Below are 23,177 nucleotides of genomic sequence, written 5' to 3' on the forward strand. Positions count from 1 at the left end.
AGACCTGCCTCTCTCACTAAGGCAGTAATTCTATATAATCCAAAGCGGCTGTTTAGGCCATTTTTGGCTGACAATCCCCATTAACTTCACTGGGGATTCTTGTCCAAAAACCGCCCAAACAGCCTCTTGACAATATAAATGAAGGTCTTGTCTGCTGGTTTCAATATAGCAGGCAGAAAATAGCCCAGAAAGGAGAGGTGAGGGGGAGTTGGTCTGGAACTCTGTGAGAGCCTTTTACATGCTGCAGCTTCAGACATTTGACCCCAGGAGCCAGCAGATAGGAATACATAATGGTAGTAAATAAGTAATAAATATTAGTAAGTATCAAGTTAATCCATTTTTATTACCATGGTTTTACTATTCTTCCGCTATATTGCCTAACCCTAGACATGAATGGGTATGTTCGATCATGGCAACTTTTGAAGGAGAACGATGTCATTCAGGACCAAGACATTGAATAATAGACCTTCACGAGACGGGAATCTGCCTCCACCCGGTTATCAGCTCAAACCTGAGGGCCTGCCTCAATACCATTACTAGTACAGATCGACACGAGCATCTATGTACAGCAAACCCCTTGCATCAACAATGGTTCACTGCCATCCAATTTTCAAGGTGTAATCAATGTAAATATAAATGTACACGAGTTTACATACCGTACTGTACAACTTTACAGTAGAACTATCATTCCCAGTGACATGCATATACACATGCACACATTAGTGTACATTAACACATGTGCATTTGGTATTCCATGCACAGACTGTACTTTAAGCATGTAATTATTGTTTATTAATAGTGTACAGCAAACTACAGTATATCCCAATTATTTTACAGAATTCAAAACGTCAAATCGACAGCCAGAAGATGTTGATGGAAGTCTAAAACCATTATTATTTAGACACTTTTATAATACATTTTAATCATAGTGGGCACATAGCGATATATTGTATACATTATTATACTTTGACTTTATACAGTACTACTGTGTGTGTTTCTAAGAGATTATAAAAATTGTAACTGCAAAAGATTGCAAATGAAACGTGTCTATACAATATGATAGTAATCGGTTATCACATTAGTGCTGGGGTTTGGAGGGGGGGTTTGAATATGCAAACCCATCACCCCTCCCCCACTTTGCTTCTATCAAGTTTCAAAAGTCATCGCCAGGCTGCCGAGGACTTCTTTTAATTATACAGTACTGTTTTATACATTCATAGTGTTTGCTGGTTCCAGTACCTATTAGGGGTCATTATCCATTATACGTTTGGTTTGCTAGGTTACTGTGTATCATTAGTTCACTTCATCAGACTATTAAGGGAGACAAGGACTTTTAACGGGGATCATTCAATAGCAAAACAAGATAGTGGAATAAAATTAGGTTTATTCGGGTAAACCCGCGCACACGCAGTGAAATACAAAATATAAACAGAATACACATTTACTGGGCATCTGGGGGTGAAAACTAGCCTCAAATAGGTGCAGGGCACCTGCTTCGGAAAGGTTTACCCTAACCGGGAAATCCTCCAGAGCTTCCTGGTCCTCTTATCGGCTAAAAACCTTAGCCGCGACCGGTACGTCCTATTCTCAGAACTCCGACTTCGCGGCTTAGACTCTGCAGGGCAGGCTTTCCTAACTTCAGAAATGAAGCTGGCTGCTCTGCAATTCGCAACACAGCAACTTTGAAAAGCCCGCCCGCGCTTCACCGACTCAAGTCACAGGATTGTCTGGTTCTCTGACATGGCCGTCTCCTTACATACCCTCCGCTGTTCTATCTTCAGCATGGAAGTAGGAGGAGCGAACAATCAGAGCGTGGGATTTCCCTCCCACAAGCCAATAGAAACAGGGGCTCATCTCTTGGCTGATGTCAGAGGAGGAGGCTTGCCAAGCCGTCTTTAGGTGGGTGGGAAATATGATTTAGCCAATGGGAAATACGCCTATGAGCTGCATCTTCCCCAAGCTAACCCACTGCCACCCGCTGGGCAGGCTCCACCAGCCCAAAAAGTTTCCCCACAGGGTGCCCTTTGTTCTCTGGACCTGGCAAATCGCCCATCCCTGATCACCAAATGGTTTTGTCCCCTTTGGACATCCTCCCTCCTTTGAACTTCGATGTCTATGCAGACATCCCGGCACCTATGTAGATGCCCTGGCTGACTGTATAGACATGTATACAGAATGCACAAAACACTATACAACATGTGTGAGAGGTTGCGTCCATATGGAAAAAAAATCAGGAAGTCAGACAGTGACAAGTATTTGTTGCTAAAACAGGACAGGTTTATTCCTTTGACCATTTGTACAAATGGATTTCTATGTACCAGATCTTTAAGGCGCCAAGAGCAGCAGATCCTGGAGAGAATGAGCCTTGCAGTGGCACCTGCAGTGCAGTGAAGTACAACCTTCACCTTCCCCTTCTCTCTGATCTGCAAACTGATCCTTCCTTAAATAACATCAGACACCTGGTTCATTTAGGACCAAAACATACAAGGAGACAGAGATTCTCCCGCAAAAGATCCCAGTTGGATGCACAACAAGACTGAAAATATTTTAAGGTTCAAATACCCCACAAAAATACAGTTAATTAGGCTCTAGAGGGCACCGTTAAGTAACCGCTCCCAACACTGTGGCAGGACAATTACCACTAAAACTGCCCATAGGCAGAAAATAATAAATACTTAAATGTTAAACAAAATACACCGCAGTAACACATACTCAAAACAAATAAAAACACTTAAAACGGGTTCAGGGATCTCTAGGGTAAATCCAGAATAGTAAATGTATATCCCCTACCCTAATTGGGGTTGTTCACATGAGAAACTATTGGGAAACATAGATAAATAGGTATATAACAATAGTGTTCCTAGTAAGGGATATACATTTACTATTCTGGATTTACCCTAGAGATCCCTGAACCCGTATCCAGCCGGTTTACAAGTTTTAAGTGTTTTTATTAGTTTTGAGTATGTGTTACTGCGTTGTATTTTGTTTAACATTAAAGTATTTATTATTTTCTGCCTATGGGCAGTTTTAGTGGTAATTGTCCTCCCACAGTGTTGGGAGCGGTTACTTAACGGTGCCCTCTAGAGCCTAATTAACTGTATTTTGGTGGGGTATTTGAACCTTAAAAATATTTTCAGTCTTGTTGTGCATCCAACTGGGATCTTTTGCTGGAGAATCTCTGTCTCCTTCTATGTTTTTGTCTGTTATCCTTATCCCTTTTGCACCGACTGTAATTATGATGTTTATTATATTTTTTTGATACTGTGGTGAGCGGTATATCACAAGTTATACGTATATCATTTAGGATCAAACCAAGTTCAGCCAACCACACGGGAAACATTTCCAAAACATGCACACAGTGGTTGACAAATCACCAAAAAATCTACTCACCACACAAAAAAATCTACTCGCCACCTAGTACCAAACGTGTGCTGCTTGGGCCAATATTTACTCGCCCGGGGGTTAAATCCACTCGCCCAGGGCGAGCAAATGTATAGGTTTGTCGAACACTGCATGCACAAATTAGAAAACATATTAAACTTGGCATCACATATACAATTTTCTACAACAAAACAAAAGTAAATATCAACTGCACGTTTTTACTCTTGTAAAATAAGAAGTTACTCAATTTCAGTATCACCTGCCTTTAAACCCCCCAACAAATGGTATAATCCACCATGTATGATATTGCAGGAAGGAAATACCCTTTCCTTTTCACAGATTCTGCCCAAACAACATCCCACACCAAGCCACATTAACAAATCCTGCTATAGTTCAGGTAAGGATTTGTCTATATTTATTATACCTGGCCATTAAGAATTAACCCCCCTTCATTCCTGCTAGAACTTCCTGCATGTGTAAAATACATTAAGACTGTATTCCTGCATTCCTGTATTCCTGCATTCATTTGACTGCTTACAGGACACCACATGAAAAGTTTGTAAAGTATAGGAAAAAATAGAAAAAAGATAGCTGGGCCCAGAAAAAAAGAAAACAGAAAAGACAGACACAAGTGGTGCACTAATTGCAAGAAAACAAATATGCACTTTTCTCTACACACAAATTTACAAGCAGCCCTGTCACAACATGTTTTAATAAAGTGTATGTCTTGGGGAACCTTATACCTGTGAGGGAAATGGGGCTGGGATACTTGGGCTCGAAAACCAGGATTCTGGGGGACACTGGGTAGCACCGGTGTAATTCACCTCATGCCTCCAGGTTGGGGAGAATTACTGGATCTCCGGTAACTTTGTCCCCCGAAATCCTGCAAACAAGAGAAATACATTTCGACCCAAATATCTCACCTAAAACTTACATTCCCGAAGTTTTATGTTTCTGGGGCAAGGGGAACCGGTAAAGTCCAAAACAGGTCAGGTTTTTGCTATGCTTTACATGGGACTTCCATAATATACCCCGTCTTCATCTACATGTAACGGGTATTCCCCCGTCCCCGGCAACCCCCGAGCCGGGGCCTGACCACCCTCACCCCTACGATCGCCGCGTGGGGCCGCCATTTGACTCGGCTGCACCCGCGATCGTCAGCAAGGTGAGGGGGGTGGTGACAGGCTGGGGAGAAATGGCTACACTCTTCCCCTGGTGGAAAATCCAACGTCCCCGCTTGGGGAACGACATCAATCGACATAATAGTAATATAATCAAAATGCAGAGCATAGAAAATACAACTCATCACATGGCAATTATATGACTGGGTACAATGAAATTCACACATAATACCCGAGGCCAGCTGAGACCATTTGTGGGGTGCCCCTAACTGATCAGGTGGGGGTACCTCACTTTTGGGTCCGTGAGCCTCCCCCAGAAAAATCTCTCGGTGAGCACACTCTGGGGTTACAGTCACCGGTTCAGTACTACTTCCTCCCCCTGGTGGAAGGAATAGTACAACGTCTCTTAGCCAGGCCTTTACCCGGCCCTCCGCGGCATGGATGCGGTAGGCCAGGAGGCCAGGACCTTTCCCGCGGTCCACTACGTGGTGAATGGAGCGCTCCTTTTTGGGCTTAAAGGAGGCAGCTTTCCTTGAATCTCTCTCCACACAGTCTTTGTCCCTACATACTGGCGAGGCTTCCACTGGGAAGCGAGCAATGGACAATGTCTCTTTCCTCAAAGTGTCTGTTTCACCTAGCAGGGGGTAAAGGGTAGATACCTTACCACTGCGGTGATTCACGGTGGCCAACAGGTCCTCGGGAACGCGGTCAGTTCCCACTTCGGCTATCTCAGGACCTTACCCCGGCACTTCTGGGGCAGTCCACTTACTTGCTGGAACCTCGGGAGCGTTGGATCCCAGTCCTGGGACCACGGATGTCGGAGCGCACGGGCTCACACTCAGATCAGGAGCCGGTGCGAAGTAAGGAGGTTCCTCACCACTCCGCTGGCTTGCGATGGGTTCCTCTTCATCTGGAACACGATCAGGTAGGTATGGGTCCACTCGCACCACTGGACAGCTACCTTCTAAGGAGGACACCTCCGCCAGGATGTGATGCAGAGGGGAGCCATTCGCCCTGGTGACCAGACTTAAGGAACTATCGTGCTCCGCGGTCACCTGGAGGCTCACCCCCAACACCCCTGGGGCAGTCGACTCACCCTTGTCTTCGTTAGGTACTGGTCCCAAGCCTAGGACCGAGGGTACCATTGGAGTAGGCCGGACTGGCCGTTGTAGGGCACACGGGCCCACAGCAGGGTCCGCAACTTCTGGATACACCTCCTCTAGGGCCCACGGGCCCACAGCAGGCTCTGTATCCGCCGAGATATTTGGTTCGATGATTTCACTAGAGTGGTCCGCCGGCAGGCGCATCACCACAAGCGGTTGGTCACTGGAATCACTAAAAGAAGTTGGGGGTGTATACACCTTACCCTGGGATTTCTCTGTCTCCTCTGTATCACCGCTGGGGTGGTTCACCGGTAGGCGCATCGCCACCGATGGGACTTCAACCTCTTCCTCGGAGAATATCACGATCGGATCCTCCGCAAGGGAGTCACCGGGGTCTTCTGCGATACAACCAGTGGTTGTTGGTACAAAGCTGGCGTGCTCCGGTACCTCCACTGCGGTCGCACTCTTCTCCGCCGATGGTTTGCTTGGCTCCTTAGCTGGCTCTGTAGACTGAGGTACAATAGGCATCAAGAAAATTGCACCGCAGCAATCACATTTGAGTTCCCACGCCAGTGCGCCTCTAGAACAGTCACAGATGGGACTAAAGCACTGTATACACGGTTCCCTGTCCACCTCAGTTGTCTTGAAGTCTATTGGTAACTGGGACAAATTAGCTCCCTCACTATAGGCTTCTTGCAGGCAGGGACACATTAGTGCAAGGACTTCCATTCCTGTAGTTCGCCAGGGCACATACACATTAGGGTGTATCCCCTGACAGTCTATCTCATCCTCATACATCATCTCATCCTCAGAGAACAAAGAGTCTATTACGGCATCAACGTATGGTTGAAGATAATAGTGCTTGCTCCCCCTGGTGGAATCTGAATGAAGGGCACTTTCTACAAGGGAGTGGTTCTGGCTCTGCGCTGAGTCACTCACATCACAGGGAGGGGCTCTGATTTTTGCGCCAAACCCGGACAGATTGTTGCAACATCTTTCTGTGCAGGTTGGCAGTCAGCAGCACGTGTGCTCTCCTGATTTGGCGGGAGACGCCTTTTTGCTGGGTCTGCATAGACTAGGGGCCCCGGGTTACTACAAAAAGTATGGTTTTTCCATGTGGACGTGGGATCTTGTTCTTCATCTAAGACACATGAGTACGGCCACCCAGGAATTTTACACATATACTCCTGGACCTTGACCCCTGGTACAATTGCGGGAATGCCTCCTACCGCCACTACCTGGCCAGGTGCTAGATATTGGCTCAAAACCCAGGCAAGTACCTCATGTCTGGACTTTACAAACATGGTGACAAAAATAGGAACGGGAAAATTTGAAAAAAAAATGGAACAGGGCACCCCAGGTGGTCTCTCAGCAGCGCCTCCAAATGTAACGGGTATTCCACCCCACCCAACCGCATATATAGTGTGGGTGCTTAGAACATACGGTGTTACCAGGTGCGGTGCATATACCTGTCTGGCTCACAGGAGGGCTGAGCCTCTGCCAGTGAGAGCCTGGGGTGAATCCTCTGGAACGGTCTCGGTTTCAGCGCCTCCACCTATGTAGGATTCTATGGAAATGTAGAATGACCCTAACATAGGAACCCACCCAGAAACCACATACACCAGTATTATGGATAACAGGTTTACTGAATGAATAAATGATAACTCTTACATAACAATTATACTCATAACATCACAGAGTTATAACATCCCCGTGGTCAGCGCTGCCACTATGTGTTAAGAATGTTAAGCTTTGTTGGTGCACTTATAGACCTGCAAGGACTTCACAAAGGATCTGTCGCTCTGGGATCCTGTCTGATCCGGTCTGGTGAATCCTTGCTTGGGGTCCGCCAGGGGCGATCCCACCCTGGAGAGTCTTTCTCTCTAGGCATAGACTTGCGCCCAGACCTCTTCACTGGAACCGCAGCATCCGCTGTGTTCCTATCTAACACTGGCACTACATGACACGTCCCTAACCTAGGGCCTGTCCCTGTAGCACCACAAACTGGGGAGTGAGGACCTACCTGGGACCTAAGGGGTTTACTGGCCTATCTCGCCCCCCCCTTGCTCTTCCCGGTCCTGAATCTAACTAACTAGTACCTGCAGTAATGCACTGCCACTTACTTGGTCCGTGCAGCAACCGTGTTGCACAAACACTGTGCCTGCCTGTCAGACCTCACAGCACTGACAGCCGTGACTGACAAGACAGCACTCACTAAGGGCAGAGTCCCTAAATGGGGCCGTCCCTATCAATTACCCACTAACCTGGTGGGGAGTTGGGGCCTACCTGGGAGAGGGGGGACCTTACATGATGCAGGAGCTTCACTCGCTCCCTGCACCCTTCCTTCCCTCACCGCCCGGCTCCGGGAGCGCCGGGAGCCCTGTTATGCGCGTGCGGCCTTCGCAACCGGCCGCACGCATCTCCGGCAACCCCTGAGCCGGGGCCTGACCGCCCTCACCCCTACGATCGCCGCGCGGGGCCGTCATTTGACTCGGCTGCACCCGATATCGTCAGCCAGGTGAGGGGGGGTGCTGACAGGCTGGGGAGACCTGGCTACATACAGATGGGTACCGACAAATCATACGCGATCTGCGGGTAAAATACCAGTGCTACAGGTAACTTTGGTCAGCAACATTTTGTAAGTTTTCTAGCATTAGTTGTCCCCCAATATCCAACCTTAAACTCTTGTTCCCAAAGTCCCTGTTCTGCAGCTATTTCCTACTAGGTGACGTAACCACACATGGCATGCCTAGTGTATGAGCCTACAGGGGACGGTAAAATGGGAACAGATGTACAGGGAAACATATCTGGGAACATGGCTAGACTCAAGAGCTGACACTTCAGCCCTTGACATACGGTTTTAGTGGCAGCCAGTTGGGCTTCACCTTTATTTATGAAGACCAGCTACCCCCTACCGTCACACAGACTATTAGTCTTTATGACCGGCCTGTTGTGGTTTAATTGGGAACTTTGTCCCCAATGTTATCTATATTAATGTGAATGTTTCCTACCTTGCTTATCACAGTACCTTCATGCTCAGTCCTTTGAGTGTTATTTCGGAAGGCGTGTCTTTGGGTCTTGTTCCATGTATTTTATATTGTGTGTTTTGTTTTAGAAGTGTTAGATTAATGTAATTAAAATAATTTTGAATCACTTTAAACATATCTGTTTATTTCTTTGATATATTTGAGTGCTTCTTAGAGGGATTCTTTGTTGTTTGTGTGTATAAATATACATATATATATATATATATATATATATATACATATATATATATATATATATATGTATATATATATATATATATATATATATATATATCATAAATATATATATATATATATATATATATATATATATATATATATATATATATATATAAAATGGAAATATTACTGTATGCTCATTTGCATGTCTTGGAAAGGTCTGCAACCCCGCCTTTCACCATTATCACCCAGCACACAGCACTTCCACTGCAGCAAGGGATTCTGGGAAATGACATGCAAATGAGCACACAGTGCCACCTTTTGCTTCAAAATCATTAACATATAAACATATATATATATATATTTATATATGAACAAAAAACAAACAGAAGCTCAAGCTCCATAGCACATAACTGTTTAAACAATAGAGTACATTTATTTAAAAAACTGCAGCCCAAAGGAAATGCACTTACAGGATTAAAAAAAGCAACCATACATGGGAGAGAAATCTCTGTGTGTAGTCATCTGCAAGGGTGGGGGGGAGGGTCCCATGTAGGCAAGGTACATCTGCACAGCTTGTAGCCGCCACCAGCTCCTGTCACAAGTTGGCGCCAAAACACTGAGTCTATCAGTGCCTCCACGTCCTCTGCTCCTGCATAGGATAGTTGCCAACACTTGGAAATGCAGCTAGCTGGATCGCAGGTACGCCCAGGACTCCGTGTACACACACCCAAGCGCGATTACGTCACCAACCCTATGCGTTTCGTCACACAAAGGCGATTTCATCAGGGGTGTTTTGATTGGTCAGTGACAGCCAATGAAATAGGCTGGATGATGTAAAGTTATTCTCATATCATAATTCCTGATTCACCACAAAACAGAAGTTTACAAAGTTAAATAAACATTAATACATTATAAAATATTCACAGTGATTCATCAACAATTGTATTGTTCACACCATACACTAAGAATAACCCAATGAATTAATTAACTTAATTAAATCACTTCTAATACAGGCATACCCCGCATTAACGTACGCAATGGGACCGGAGCGTGTATGTAAAGTGAAAATGTACTTAAAGTGAAGCACTACCTTTTCCCCACTTATCGATGCATGTACTGTACTGCAATCGTCATATACGTACCTAACTGATGTAAATAACGCATTTGTAACAGGCTCTACAATCTCCCCGCTTGCGCACAGCTTCGGTACAGGTAGGGAGCCGGTATTGCTGTTCAGGACGTACTGACAGGCGCATGCGCGAGCTGCCGTTTGCCTATTGGGCGATATGTCCTTACTCGCGAGTGTACTTAAAGTGAGTGTCCTTAAACCGGGGTATGCCTGTACTAATAATACAAGAAAAGTAACCTACTGATACCAATCTAACATTCATCAAATATGAAAAAATAAACCAATTGAATTGGAACCTATATCTATAATTAATTTAGATAGCATTGTGGTGCAGAACCGTGAGGAGTACGTGGCTGAGGCAATGAGATTGCTTTCAGACAAAGCTTCTTATATGGTCTTGAAAGATGACCCTATGTTGGATTATCAGCTGGAGCTATGCTCCTTTTTAAAGGGAGCTCTTGATGGTAAACTGATTACTAAAGATGAATTTAAGTTTCTTTATATTGCCAATCCACGTATTCCTATCTTCTATCACCTCCCGAAGGTGCACAAGACCCTTGAGAACCCGCCAGGTAGGCCCATTGTATTAGGTGTGGAGTCTATGACGTCGAGTGTGTCCAAATACGTGGACCATTTTTTACAAACTTATGTTGTCCTTCTTCGTTCGTATATTAGGGACACGCTCCACGTCATAGACTCCCTCTCTTCTATCTAGTGGAAATCAACTTATAAATGGGCCACCTGTGATGTTCAATCTTTGTATACATGTATAAATCATGGCAAGGGTCTCGAGGCGTTTGGGCAATTTTTTGGGGGGAGCAATTTCATCCTCTCCCTTGATGATTTATCCTTGGTCATAATTATTTTCTGTTCGGGGAGAGCTTCCATCTCCAGACCTGTGGTACGGCCATGGGCACCACATTTGCCCCCAGCTATGCAAACCTATTTATGTGTTATTGGGAGTCCAGATTTATCTGGCCCAATGCACAGCTGATGGCGAGCTTGGTGTTCTATGGCCGGTATATTGATGACATCTTGATCATATGGGATGGAGATAGGGGTGATCTCGAGCAGCTACTAGCCGACTTTAACTCCAATGACATGGGCCTCAGATTTGCCAACCAGATTAGTGCATCAAATATAGTCTTTTTGGATTTGGAATTGTCGGTACGTTCAGATTTGAACATCAATACACAGGTGCACTTCAAGGAAGTGGCGGTTAAGAGCTATATACATGCGAAAAGCAGCCACCATTTCAAATGGCTACACAATATCCCCCTCAGCCAGTTTAATAGAGTAAGGAGGAATTGCTCGTCCGACCAGGTCTTTGAGGTGCAATCCTGTCGTCTTATCGAGGATTTCAAACATAAGGGCTATAACATGTCTCTAGTGCAGGAGGCATTCAACAAGGTTAGGTCTGTAGAGCGTGTGGATCTATTAGCCAAATCAAAGCTGAAACAATCTGTTCAACCTATGGCTTTGGAAGGCAAGAATAAAAACACCTTTGGTGTTAAATTTATCATAAAATTCAAATGCTATTCTAATAAAATGAAACAGATTATGAATCGCCATTGGAAAGTGTTGCTTCCAGATCCACATCTAAACAGTCAGTTGTCTACTATGGCACCATTGTTTTTTTGCAAGGGTTTAAACATTAAAAATATCTTGGCCCCGAGTAAACTTAGTGATAACACACTAGGTAATGGAGGGCAACATTTAGTGCCTGGGAATGCCAAATGTGGGAAATCCAGATGTATAATGTGTAAACATCTTCAGCTATCGGACACTTTTTCATCATCCAGTCATCAGTCTGTGTATACATTAAAAAGTCCAATCAATTGTCTCTCAACCTACATAGTTTATATTTTATCTTGTTCGTGCAATCTACAGTTTGTGGGTCGCACAAAAAGAGCACTGTGCGTCAGATTCCTTGAGCACAGACGTGCTATTTTCAAGGGAATTTTGGCGCACAGTGTTTCTCGTCACTTTGCCCAAGTGCATTCCAAAGATCCCAGGGGACTTAGTATCATGGGTATAGAGAGTATTCCCAGTACCAAATTGGGTGGGTATCGATTCAAGTAACTTTGTATGAGAGAATCCTTCTGGATGTATTCTCTCGATACATTCTCACCCAAGGGTCTTAATGAGTGCTTGGATACAAGCACACTGGTTTAGTGTTCTCTTTTTGCTGTTCTCTGCCTAACTGCTCAGGTTACTATATCGATCTCTCTCCCCCTGTCTAAGTCACTTTTGAGTGTCAATTGGATAGGGTTCTGTGTTTTTGGAGGGTTTTTCTTTAGTACTATTTTACCTCAAAGTAGGTGCTTAATTTTCAAGTTTATAGTCATTCCAGTTCTATCTTATTATTAATTTTTTAGCATAAGTTCATTTTTTATTTATTAATTATCTTTTTTTTGATTATTGATAAACTCATAGATAATATCAATTATTAATATTTTTTTATATTATATATCTTTTATTTAACTATATGCATTTCCTATTTGTATTGTGTAATATGTCAAATTGACTAATGTATATTGTTGTTGGTGTTGTGTTGTTCCCACTACACACAAGGAGTGTGTGTAGGTTGTGTATATGGTTATATACAGTACATTTATTTTATGTTATATATTTATTTGAGTTATGTGATAGGAATTAGTATATAGTAGCCAAAATGAATTATAGATATAGGTTCCAATTCAATTGGTTTATTTTTTCATATTTGATGAATGTTAGATTGGTATCAGTAGGTTACTTTTTTGTATTATTAGTATTAGAAGTGATTACATTAATTGAATTAATAAGTTGGGTTATTCTTAGTGTATTGTGTGAACAATACAATTGTTGATGAATCATTGTGAATTTTTTATAATGTATTAATGTTTATTTAACTTTGTAAACTTCCGTTTTGTGGTGAATCAGGAATTATGATATGAGAATAACTTTACATCATCCAGCCTATTTCATTGGCTGTCACTGACCAATCAAAACACCCCTGATGAAATCGCCTTTGTGTGACGAAACGCATAGGGTTGGTGACGTAATCGCGCTTGGGTGTGTGTACACGGAGTCCTGGGCGTACCTGCGATCCAGCTAGCTGCATTTCCAAGTGTTGGCAACTATCCTATGCAGGAGCAGAGGACGTGGAGGCACTGATAGACTCAGTGTTTTGGCGCCAACTTGTGACAGGAGCTGGTGGCGGCTACAAGCTGTGCAGATGTACCTTGCCTACCTGGGACCCTCCCCCCCACCCTTGCAGATGACTACACACAGAGATTTCTCTCCCACGTATGGTTGCTTTTTTTTAATCCTGTAATTACATTTCCTTTGGGCTGCAGTTTTTTAAATAAATGTACTCTATTGTTTAAACAGTTACGTGCTATGGAGCTTGCGCTTCTGTTTGTTTTTTGTTCTTAGATTCGTAGTGGTTGGCTATACCACTTTTATCTGAAGCTGCAATAACGCTCCCTGGATCCTCATCTGGGACTCTTATCTCCCTGGATTTTTTTTAAAAGTGGAACATTTATACTGGGCTTTTTCTTTATCACTATAAAGTTATGGTTTGTTGTTATAATTAGTTAAATGTGTGTTATTTTTAATTAAGATATTTTTATTAGTTACAATATATTTTATATATATTTCTATTAACATTATCACTTATATCCACCTGAGCGCTAAATATTTTTGTGATATATACTGTATGCATGTATGTATACACACAAAACATTTGACCAATGTGCTGTATCTGTTATCTGATATGATTTTCTTTGGGTGTATAGGTCTTTCTGATATTTCAGCTCCAAAGCGTATGGCAATGTACAGTGCAGTTCGCCATATTCAGGACAGTGAGGCTGTAGCCTTATCCATGTTAAAAATGGACAGATTTTTGGCAGATGCAAACTGGAGCCTGGTTAAAAGTGCAACTGAAATAGAAGACCCTTATATGAGGAAAAGCAATGTGAGTAATTTGTTTTGTATTTTTACCAACTGAGTGATTGAACGCAATCAAAAAGTTCAGAGGTTTTATTGCTGGAAGCACCAAAATTATGTTCAACCAAGACATACAGTATATTTAGTTACAGTCATTAAATGTGCGATTAAAATATATTTTGTTTTGCTTGGGTATTACTTTTTAAGAAATATGTAAATGTGATAACTGTTACTGCTTATGACTTCTGTGCATATGCAGGGGTTTTGAGATCAAGCAAAAGATCAACTTTCGTCACTATTTCCTCCATTAACCCCCAAAATCCTCATGAAAATCTTTTGTACCATAGGGTAAAGTAATACAAATAATGACAGAATCATAAAATTATGTTATCTGTTGTTCAGTATGGCTGAGGTGCTAACCATGCATTGCAAAATAATTCCTTACAGACACCAAAGTGGTTAACATACAACATGAATACCAAAATATAAATGTACATCAGTTTGTGTAAATATGAACCCTTTATTATGCCAAGTGAACTGCTAAGAATTTGAAAGTCATGGCTTGTCGACCCCTAGGATCTGTTAATATTATCTTCACACCGTAACACTACAATAGCTTTGGCATACTGTGGCGATAGGGGGTTAATCAGGCCACGAATAAAGGCATTATACCTGGCTGATTAACCCTAAATCGCATTGGGACTGAAGGGGTTAACTGTATGTGCACCACACTGACATGTTTTCTCCTACACCATCTTTATTGTCCCCATTTTGCAGCTCAATCCATAGCTGCAGTAATATAAATGTATGTAAACTGTGCCAATTGGTTTTGCGACACAAGGGGGAGCTGCGAGTGCTAAACCAAGCGCTGATTGAAGAAGCGTGGCTATATATGGGTGGCCGCTTGGAAGTATAGGGATCACTTTCTAAACCCTAGACCTCGCAACCGCAAGGTTAATTGAATAAGTGGTTTGCGGTCTATCTGAAGTGCTTTCTGTCAAAATGTATCAGTCGCCTTGTTAGCTCCTTAACTTGAAGGGGAAACGCATATTGGCGTGGGAAGTAGTTGAAACCGCAAACCACATCACAGCCCGTTCAATTAAGTAAGCTAACTCGCGCTAGGAGTGAGCTAGCACTCTAATTTTTGGAGTGCAGCTATGAATAAAGAAACCATACACACACATATAAAGTTTATAGTAGTGGCATAAGCAGAACATACTTTTATTAGTAAACTGTATTATACTGCTGGTTTTAAATGTAAGGACGGGAAGTTTTTTCTGTCAGCCCGGGAATAAATCATTTAACATGCAAATATGTTAAGGATGAATGAACTGAGGGATTTTTCATCTCCGTACTTCTAAGGCACCCTGCAGAGTGGGTGCCTCAATGTCTATGAAAAGTCCGGAGTTGGAAAGCCTCAGCAATCCTAGGTGTTAGGATGGTCGGGGTATTGTAAGTGCCAGATACCGGTTTAAAGTATGGGCACTTCACACTTGGTGGCCAAACCCCAGACTTAGTGTCGCCAGGTAAGGGGTTGGTCCCGGTATGCTAAGGAGCTCAGGTATGAGGTTCGCACATGCTCTGTGCAAACCGGGATGCCACTTCTGCCCTTTCTGCAAACTACTGGAAGGTCGGGGATAGGTGGGAGAAATGTTCCCACGGGAGGGATTGGTTGTGCATGTTGGGTATAGGACCCTCGACCCTAAAAAAATGCCTGCTGGCCAGTCCCTAGCAGATTCACCTGATTCGTCTAAGATTTGACCAAGTTCCAGCGTCAGCGTTTCTGGAGTGTGAGGGGTTAATAATATCGTAACCAAGGATCATCCCCCTCTTCTGGAATTCGTTAGAGCTAAGGGTTCCCAAACGAACCCTGTAAGGACTGAACTAACTTTTTCCTGTTGGCGGAAATATAGGGGTGGCAACTTGTTGCCCTAGCCCGGAACTGCTACACGGATCATTGTGCACACCCACTTGGATGCGTACAGGGGTGCCCAGAGACTTTGTTTCATTCCAAGGACATTTGAGTTCGTTTCCCCAACCCAGTAAGTGTTTTATCAAAGTGTATATTGTGAAGATTTGTGTGTTTGTCTGAAAATAAATAAATTACAATTTATTTTACTCAACTTGTGTGCTCAGTGCAAAATCCCGGTAATAATATGTAGATAAGACGTTGTCTACCGTGACACATACCAAAGAAGCTTATGACTTTGGCATAAAATGAGCTAACTTATCCTTCCAACCCCATCCCAACAATTCCTACATACCCAAACCTACAACACATGACCCCCATTACCTTTTAGCAAAGGTTACAGGCCTGTTAGCCATGGATAGACACATAGTAATAGACCTGTAGGCCATGAATGTTTGTCAAAAATAACCGATACATCAAAAATACATACTGCATATTAAAACATTCAGTAATTATGAATAGAATTTAAATGTGTAATTAACACCTTCATTTAGTTGAAGGTGGCAATGCCCTCTCCCGGAGGTCCTGGGTAGCCTTAAAGCCGCAATCCCTGCTGCTCATTTTTTTTTTTAATTATGTTTTTTATAGCGTTCGGATCAGAGGTCTCCCGGAGCTTGCTCACATTATTTCCCCCTGGTTAGATATGTCCAGATTATAGTGCCAGCGTCTGTTCTCCCTCCTGGGTGATTTGAAATGGCCACCAAACAAGGAACCTGTAATGTTAAAACTTCCTATTGCATGGCTGCAGCCATGATATCTTTAAAAGTTCAGAAAGTGTGTCAGAAAGAAAAACTGTAAATTAGCATCTGAAAATAGTGCACATCAGCTCCAGGGGGACCCCCTTTAGCAAGTACTGTAAAAAATTAATTTCAGTTCTGGGTGGGATTGCTGCTTTATTGATATCTATGGGCTAAAGGAGAGGTCATTTCAGTCTTTCAGGGCCTGGAACCCTGTAGGAGATGAGTGCAGAGGTACAACCAGGGAGAGATAGATTAGGAAATAAACAGTGGCATTTATTTAGCCCATACTGTAGCTTCAAAATAATACAGCTTCATGTCAGCAAAACAAATCAAACAGATCTATCCCTTTGTAAGGGCTGACTCACACTTCCCAGTACCTATCTGCAGGGCTGGGAGATTAGGCCTCTTGCTAACCTCTGATCCCAAAGTCCAAAGAGGTACCTACTGTATAAGCAGGGGGCACTTTATGCCAGTCTCTGGTCTGGGTTGATGTACATGGGGAACACTCTCTGACAGATTTCAGGGACCACTCTGTCCTGCAATAGAGTTCCTTGGGATCTCTCTGTCAGCACACGGCTCCCCTGTGCTAGAGAGATCCATGCAATTTTTGCAGCACATTTTTAAACCAGTCTGATGAGCCAGGTGGAGACTGGCTAATTGATTCTAGTGACAATTTACCAGCTCCCTTCTGAACACATCAGCTACAGACAGTCTTTGTGTGCTTCCTTTTTAAACTAGGGAAATGGCCTGTCACATACCTCCCCCGTTTGTGGGTAGCTCGGGCTAGCTAGGTTACAAACCTATCCCTCCACTCTCTCTCGAGATGAGCCTGCAGCTCAAAACTAGTGTAGTTGGAGGGAGAGAAGCATCAGTCACGCTGGCTCTTGAGCCCTTTCTCCAGGTGCCCTTTACTCCTCCCAGTATTTTTGGGGCTCACATTTGGGCCACCATAGGATACTCCTGATATGAACCAGCAAGGGTTGCTACCTATCTAGCAGTTCGTGTCCCCGATATGTGGCCGTGGTTGAAGAGGACACCGGTTACGCAGTATTTGTGTCTTCCTGTTTATGCTTGTATTCAGCGCCTTTTAGTTGCCCATGGAGGACTTTTTCCAAGCACAGTCTTTCCATGATGTGTGTAGCTTTATCACCTCTGTAGAGGACTCAAGCTCCTTTTTTTCACTTTACCGTCTTTTTGTGTTTCCAATTTTTTATTGTTTTTTTTTTTACCAAAGGAGTACATCACAATATCAGGGGCATTCTTGGGGAAAAGGTACATATGAGTCTCAGAAAAGGTTTAACTGTAAATCTCAAAATGAATACCTTTTGGTGTGTGGAAGCGAATCATGACTGGCGTTCGCCCGGTGAAACCTCACATGGGTTTTCCGTCAGGCTAGAGCTTGGCCCATGCCCCTGGTAGAGTCTGTATTAATGTACTAACAGTCCGTCGTACTTTTCTGGGAGGAAACAAAGGATAGAGAGAGAAAGAAGGGAAGGAGGAAAGAGAGAGAAAGAGGGGGGAAGTGGGAGGTGGGGGGCTGGGGTAGGACAGAGGCTCCCGTCAGAGACCCCCCCGAAGCCAATGCAAGGTGGCACATGACCATGACCAGACCCAGGAGCTCGGAGGCAAGGCCCAAAGGACCTCCCGCCGGTCATCCACGAGTGGCTCAGCGATAAGGCCAAAGGTCCCAGACCCTGTTAAACTGTTCGGTCTTTTGGTTCAAGAGAGCCGTTAAGTACTCCATGAGTTTCACCTCATTCACTCGTCTAAGAACCATTTGTTTTGTTGGGGGTTAATTTTCTTCCAGCAAGCTGTAAGCACGCAGCGCGCTGGTGTGAGTATGTTTGCAATCAGTTATTTATGAGGGGCAGAGGCTACCTCCGCAGGTTTTGCCAGGAGGAACATCAGCTGATCCAGGCAGGTCTCCTCCTCTGAAATCTCCTCTATCAGGCCTCAGACCATGCTCCAGAATGTCTTGACCCCGGGGCACGTCCACAGTATATGGACCAGGTCTCCACACTGACCACAACCCCTCCAGCAGAGGTTGGAGAGGCCCAGGAAAATCTGGCTCAGCCTACTCAGCGATAGGTACAACTGGAATAGGATTTTGTAGGTGTTTTCCTTGATGGTTGTGCAGATTGAGATTTTAGCTGCTGCCTCAAAGATGTCCTCCCAGTCATCTCTATCTATTTCCAAATTGAGGTCCTCAGCCCATTTCATCATATAGTTATGGTTGGCGGGTATCTTGGACTGTGCTACCTCCGAGTAGATCTCCGAGATCAGACCCCTCTGGTACAGCTGGACCCCACAAACCCTTTCAAAGGGCTTTGGGCCTTTAAACTTAGACTTTTTGGATACTATTTGAAGGAAATGTCTGATCTGGAGGAACCCATACAGAGGGAATTTAACTTGTTGGTGTTTCACCTGCAGCTCCACAAGTGCCATCACCGACCATTTGTTCAGTAGGTCTGATGCTTTTTCGTATGTTAGCCCTCCGGAACTGTGCAAAATCTTTAAGGTCACACCACGGGGGGAACTCCGGATTCCCAAAATTGGGAGTGAGAATGTAAGGGGAGGATGAAAGTCCATGCCTGTCTTTTGTTTTTGCCCAAATCTTCCACGTGCACCTTATGGCCCCCAGTCCCGTCCTGCCCTATAATATCTCCCCTCCCTCTACGGACCAAAGTATTGCTCCAAGAGACAGGGGAGAGACGTTGGTGGCCTCGATCTCCAACCAGCAGCAAGACGCTGGATCATTGTTCCAGATCACCGCTTGTTTTAGGTGGGCTGCGTTTTAAATTTTTTATTATATCAGGTACACCTAGACCTCCACACTCCTTTGGGGCTAACATTACCGATCTAGCTACTCGTGGTCTTTTGTCTTTCTATATGAAGTGGAAGATACTATTTTTAATATGTTTTAGATCTGCCAGCGGAATGCAGATCGGAAGAGTCTGGAAAAAATACAGTAGCCTGGGAAGGATATTCATCTTAACCGATGCCACCCTTCCGAGCCATGAAATGTGGTATTTATTCCATCTATGAAGGTCTCTTTTAATTTCCGAAAATAGAGCGGGGAAATTACTTTTAAATAGTGCTGAAAACTTGCCAGCTATTTTAATCCCTAGATATTTTATGCGCGTTGGGCTCCATTTATAGCTAAAGTTAAGTTTAAAAGCTTTACATCCAGGGCGGGATGGATAGATTCAGGGCTTTTGATTTGTCGCTGTTAATTTTGTACCCTGATATCTGGCCAATTTCTCTAATTGAGACTGGAGGTTAGGGAGAGTCACCATGGGGGAGGTCAGAGATAGAATAACATCATCCGCAAATAGGGATATCTTGTACTCTGTGTCCCCAATGTCGACTCCTTTTATGTACAAGTCTTGTCTGATTGTCGCCGCGAGGGGCTCAATTGACAATGCAAAAAGGAGAGGGGATAAAGGGCAGCCCTGTCGTGTACCATTCTTAATTTTTATGGGGGTCGAGGCCCCGCCTGGGAGTTTTACAAAGGCCACCGGGTTTTTATACAGTGCTCGCACTCCTTCTAGGAAGGGGCCCCTGAAGCCGAATTTAATCTTCGTTTGGTCTAAAAAATCCCACCTGATTCTATCAAAAGCTTTTTCGGCGTCTAGGCTCAGCTAGAATGCCTTAGCCCCCACCAGGTGCATGTGGTCGATAATGTTTAGTATTTTCCGAGTGTTGTCCGAAGCCTGTCTGCCTGAAACAAATCCTACCTGGTCTTCGTGGATCAAGCTCGGCAAGATAGGGTTAAGTCTGTTTGCTAGAATTTTGCTGTATATTTTTAAGTCCGAATTGAGGAGGGATATTGGTCTATAGCTGCCGCATTGTAGTGCGTCCCTACCTTCCTTGTGAATAATTGCCAGGTTAGCTGTAGACATTGACTGAGGGACATCCTCCCCCTCCATGAAGGAGTTGAAAACCTCTAATAGATTTGGCGCTAGCACAGCCTTGAATTTTTTTATACTATTGATTGGAGAAATCATCTGGCCCTGGAGTCTTGTTTGTTTTGAGCTGCTTTATTACCTCGAATAGTTCTTCGGACGTTATTTTCTCATTTAACTTGAGAACAGTTTCTTCAGGAAGTGCAGGAAAGCTGCATTCTTCCAGATACAATCTTGTATAGGTAACTACTCCCAGCTCCAAAAATAGCTATACAGAAACTCTGAGAAATGATCTGAGAGACCCAAAAATTAAAAGTATATGACATATATGAAGTCCAAAAGATGGTTCTAAATCCGCAGCAAATCAGATTATAAATTCTTGGGCAAATAACCTCGCCTATTGTGTACAATGAAGGACTGAACTGACAGGGAAAGATGGACCCAATAAGAGAGTAGCTAGAGAAACTAGAGCCAGCCTTGAACCGAACCCTTAGTAACTTATTAGCATAAATATCTCGGTCCTAGCTTCTGCATCCCTTAATGTCCAAAGATATTGAGGTAAATACCTGTGTCCTTATGATAAAGCCTTGTAGGATCCCGCGTGCTGAAGCTATGGTGATACCGAAGCTTCAGACCGTCCGGGAAAAACTTCAGGCTGCTCACATGGAGGTGCCCGTCTCCTCTCGGCATTCTCCCATGAGGCATAGCGAATTTCCGGAACCTGCGCTGCGGAAGTGCGTCACTCCAATCGTGGGGCAGTAGACTTGAAAAAATTGGTGGAACAGCAGGAACCCAGAGAAAGCACCGATCAACTCACCAGAGGTAGCAAAAAATAAAAAAGGTTTATTAAATTACATTTTTAAAAACAAAAAACAAACTAACATAAAAAACAATCTCCTACATGTTTCAGGCTCTCCAGCCCTTTCTCAAGGAGTATGAGAGGGGTCTGATGGAATGATGTACAGTGGCGACACACTTTATTCTCGCTCGGCTAGTCCCGCGAATTCGGGTATACTCGGGTGTATTGAGGTTTGTGATCGTTTTCTGCCGGAGTGTATAGCGTTATTTTCCCGGCAGGGATTGAAGCATTTTTTTTCCGGCTGGCTGCAATACTGCAATGCCGTGTAAAAACACATGAGGGCACTTGCGAGCTGTTCTCTTTGAAGCCGTCCCCTATAATGAATTGTAATGCAGTATATATACTGTATATATATATATATATATATATATATACTGTATAACAACAACCCCTATAACCCCTAACATACAGTACTGTACACATACAGTACTGTATATGCACATACATAAATGATACTATGGGCCGGCGGGGGCGAGATGTGTTTGCAGCAGAGAGAGATCCGCTGCTCTCTCTCTGCGCAAACATCGGCACATTAAAAATTATTTTAAATACATTTTTATTTATAGTGTAGATGTGCAGGGGGTCTCGGGAGCTGAACCGCACTGGTTTCAGGTCCAGGGACCCCCTGCTCCTCGAGATACAGACCCCTTTATGAGGTGCCGGTATCCCTCTGCTTGGTTTAAAGGTCCCGATCACGTGATCGCGGCCTGTAAACCAAGCAGAGCAGAGGGATACCGGCACCCCCTAAAGGGGCCTGTATCTCGGGGAGCAGGGGGTCCCCGGACCTAAAACTACAGCGGTTCTGCTCCAGAGACCCTCTGCACATGTACAGTATAAATAAAACACATATATAAATAAACACTCGTTTTTTACCTTAGCGGCTATGCGCTATGGTAAAGAAGCAGCATTTCTGTATTTTAATAATATTGTACAGTGAGCAGGGGGTTCCCTGAGCCAGAAATCTAAACTCAGGGGGCCCCCTGCTCCTGCTCAATATTATTAAAAATACAGAAATGCTGCTTCATTACCATAGCGTATAGCCGCTAAGGCAATGAAGGGGTTAACCCACCGTGCCCGCTTTATTGTGGGTAGCGGGGGTGGGTGAAGGGGGTATTTGGCCCTTGTTGTGAGTTTAGGGCTTGTGGGTGCACTTAACCCCTTCACGACCGTAGCAGTTAATACCGCTACGGTCATGAAGGGGTTAAGCCCTCCCGCTACCCCCCCGCAAGCCCTAAACAAGCACCGTTGGGGCTAATACCCCCTTCACCCACCCCCGCTACCCACAATAAAAAAAAACTCACACACAGCAGCCGCCAAAAAATAAATAAATAAATCTAAATAAATAAATAAATAAATGACTATAAATAAATACATTTGAAATACATTTTTATTTATAGTGTAGATGTGCAGGGGGTCTCCGGAGCTGAACCGCACTGGTTTCAGGTCGGGGACCCCCTGCTCCCCGAGATACAGGCCCCTTTATGAGGTGCCGGTATCCCTCTGCTTGGTTTAAAGGTCCCGATCACGTGATCGCGGCCTGTAAACCAAGCAGAGCAGAGGGATACCGGCACCCCCTAAAGGGGCCTGTATCTCGGGGAGCAGGGGGTCCCCGGACCTAAAACCACAGCGGTTCTGCTCCAGAGACCCTCTGCACATGTACAGTATAAATAAAACACATATATAAATAAACACTCGTTCTTTACCTTAGCGGCTATGCGCTATGGTAAAGAAGCAGCATTTCTGTATTTTAATAATATTGTACAGTGAGCAGGGGGTTCCCTGAGCCAGAAATCTAAACTCAGGGGGCCCCCTGCTCCTGCTCAATATTATT

General features: G+C 44.0%; 1 protein-coding gene across 7 annotated transcripts in view; it reads left to right on the plus strand.

Annotated features, from left to right (window-relative positions):
- The window catches only part of LOC142463899 (sperm-specific sodium:proton exchanger-like), a 956,006-nt gene that overhangs the window by 426,463 nt on the left and 506,366 nt on the right, over positions 1-23,177 (plus strand). For all 7 annotated transcript variants that reach the window (XM_075566732.1, XM_075566736.1, XM_075566735.1 and 4 more), the window contains one exon: positions 13,723-13,901. In XM_075566732.1, coding sequence (XP_075422847.1) covers positions 13,723-13,901 — 179 coding nt within the window. The remainder of the gene's footprint in view (positions 1-13,722; positions 13,902-23,177) is intronic.

This window comes from Ascaphus truei, chromosome 12, assembly GCF_040206685.1.
Source record: "Ascaphus truei isolate aAscTru1 chromosome 12, aAscTru1.hap1, whole genome shotgun sequence".
NCBI classification, from domain to species: domain Eukaryota; kingdom Metazoa; phylum Chordata; class Amphibia; order Anura; family Ascaphidae; genus Ascaphus; species Ascaphus truei.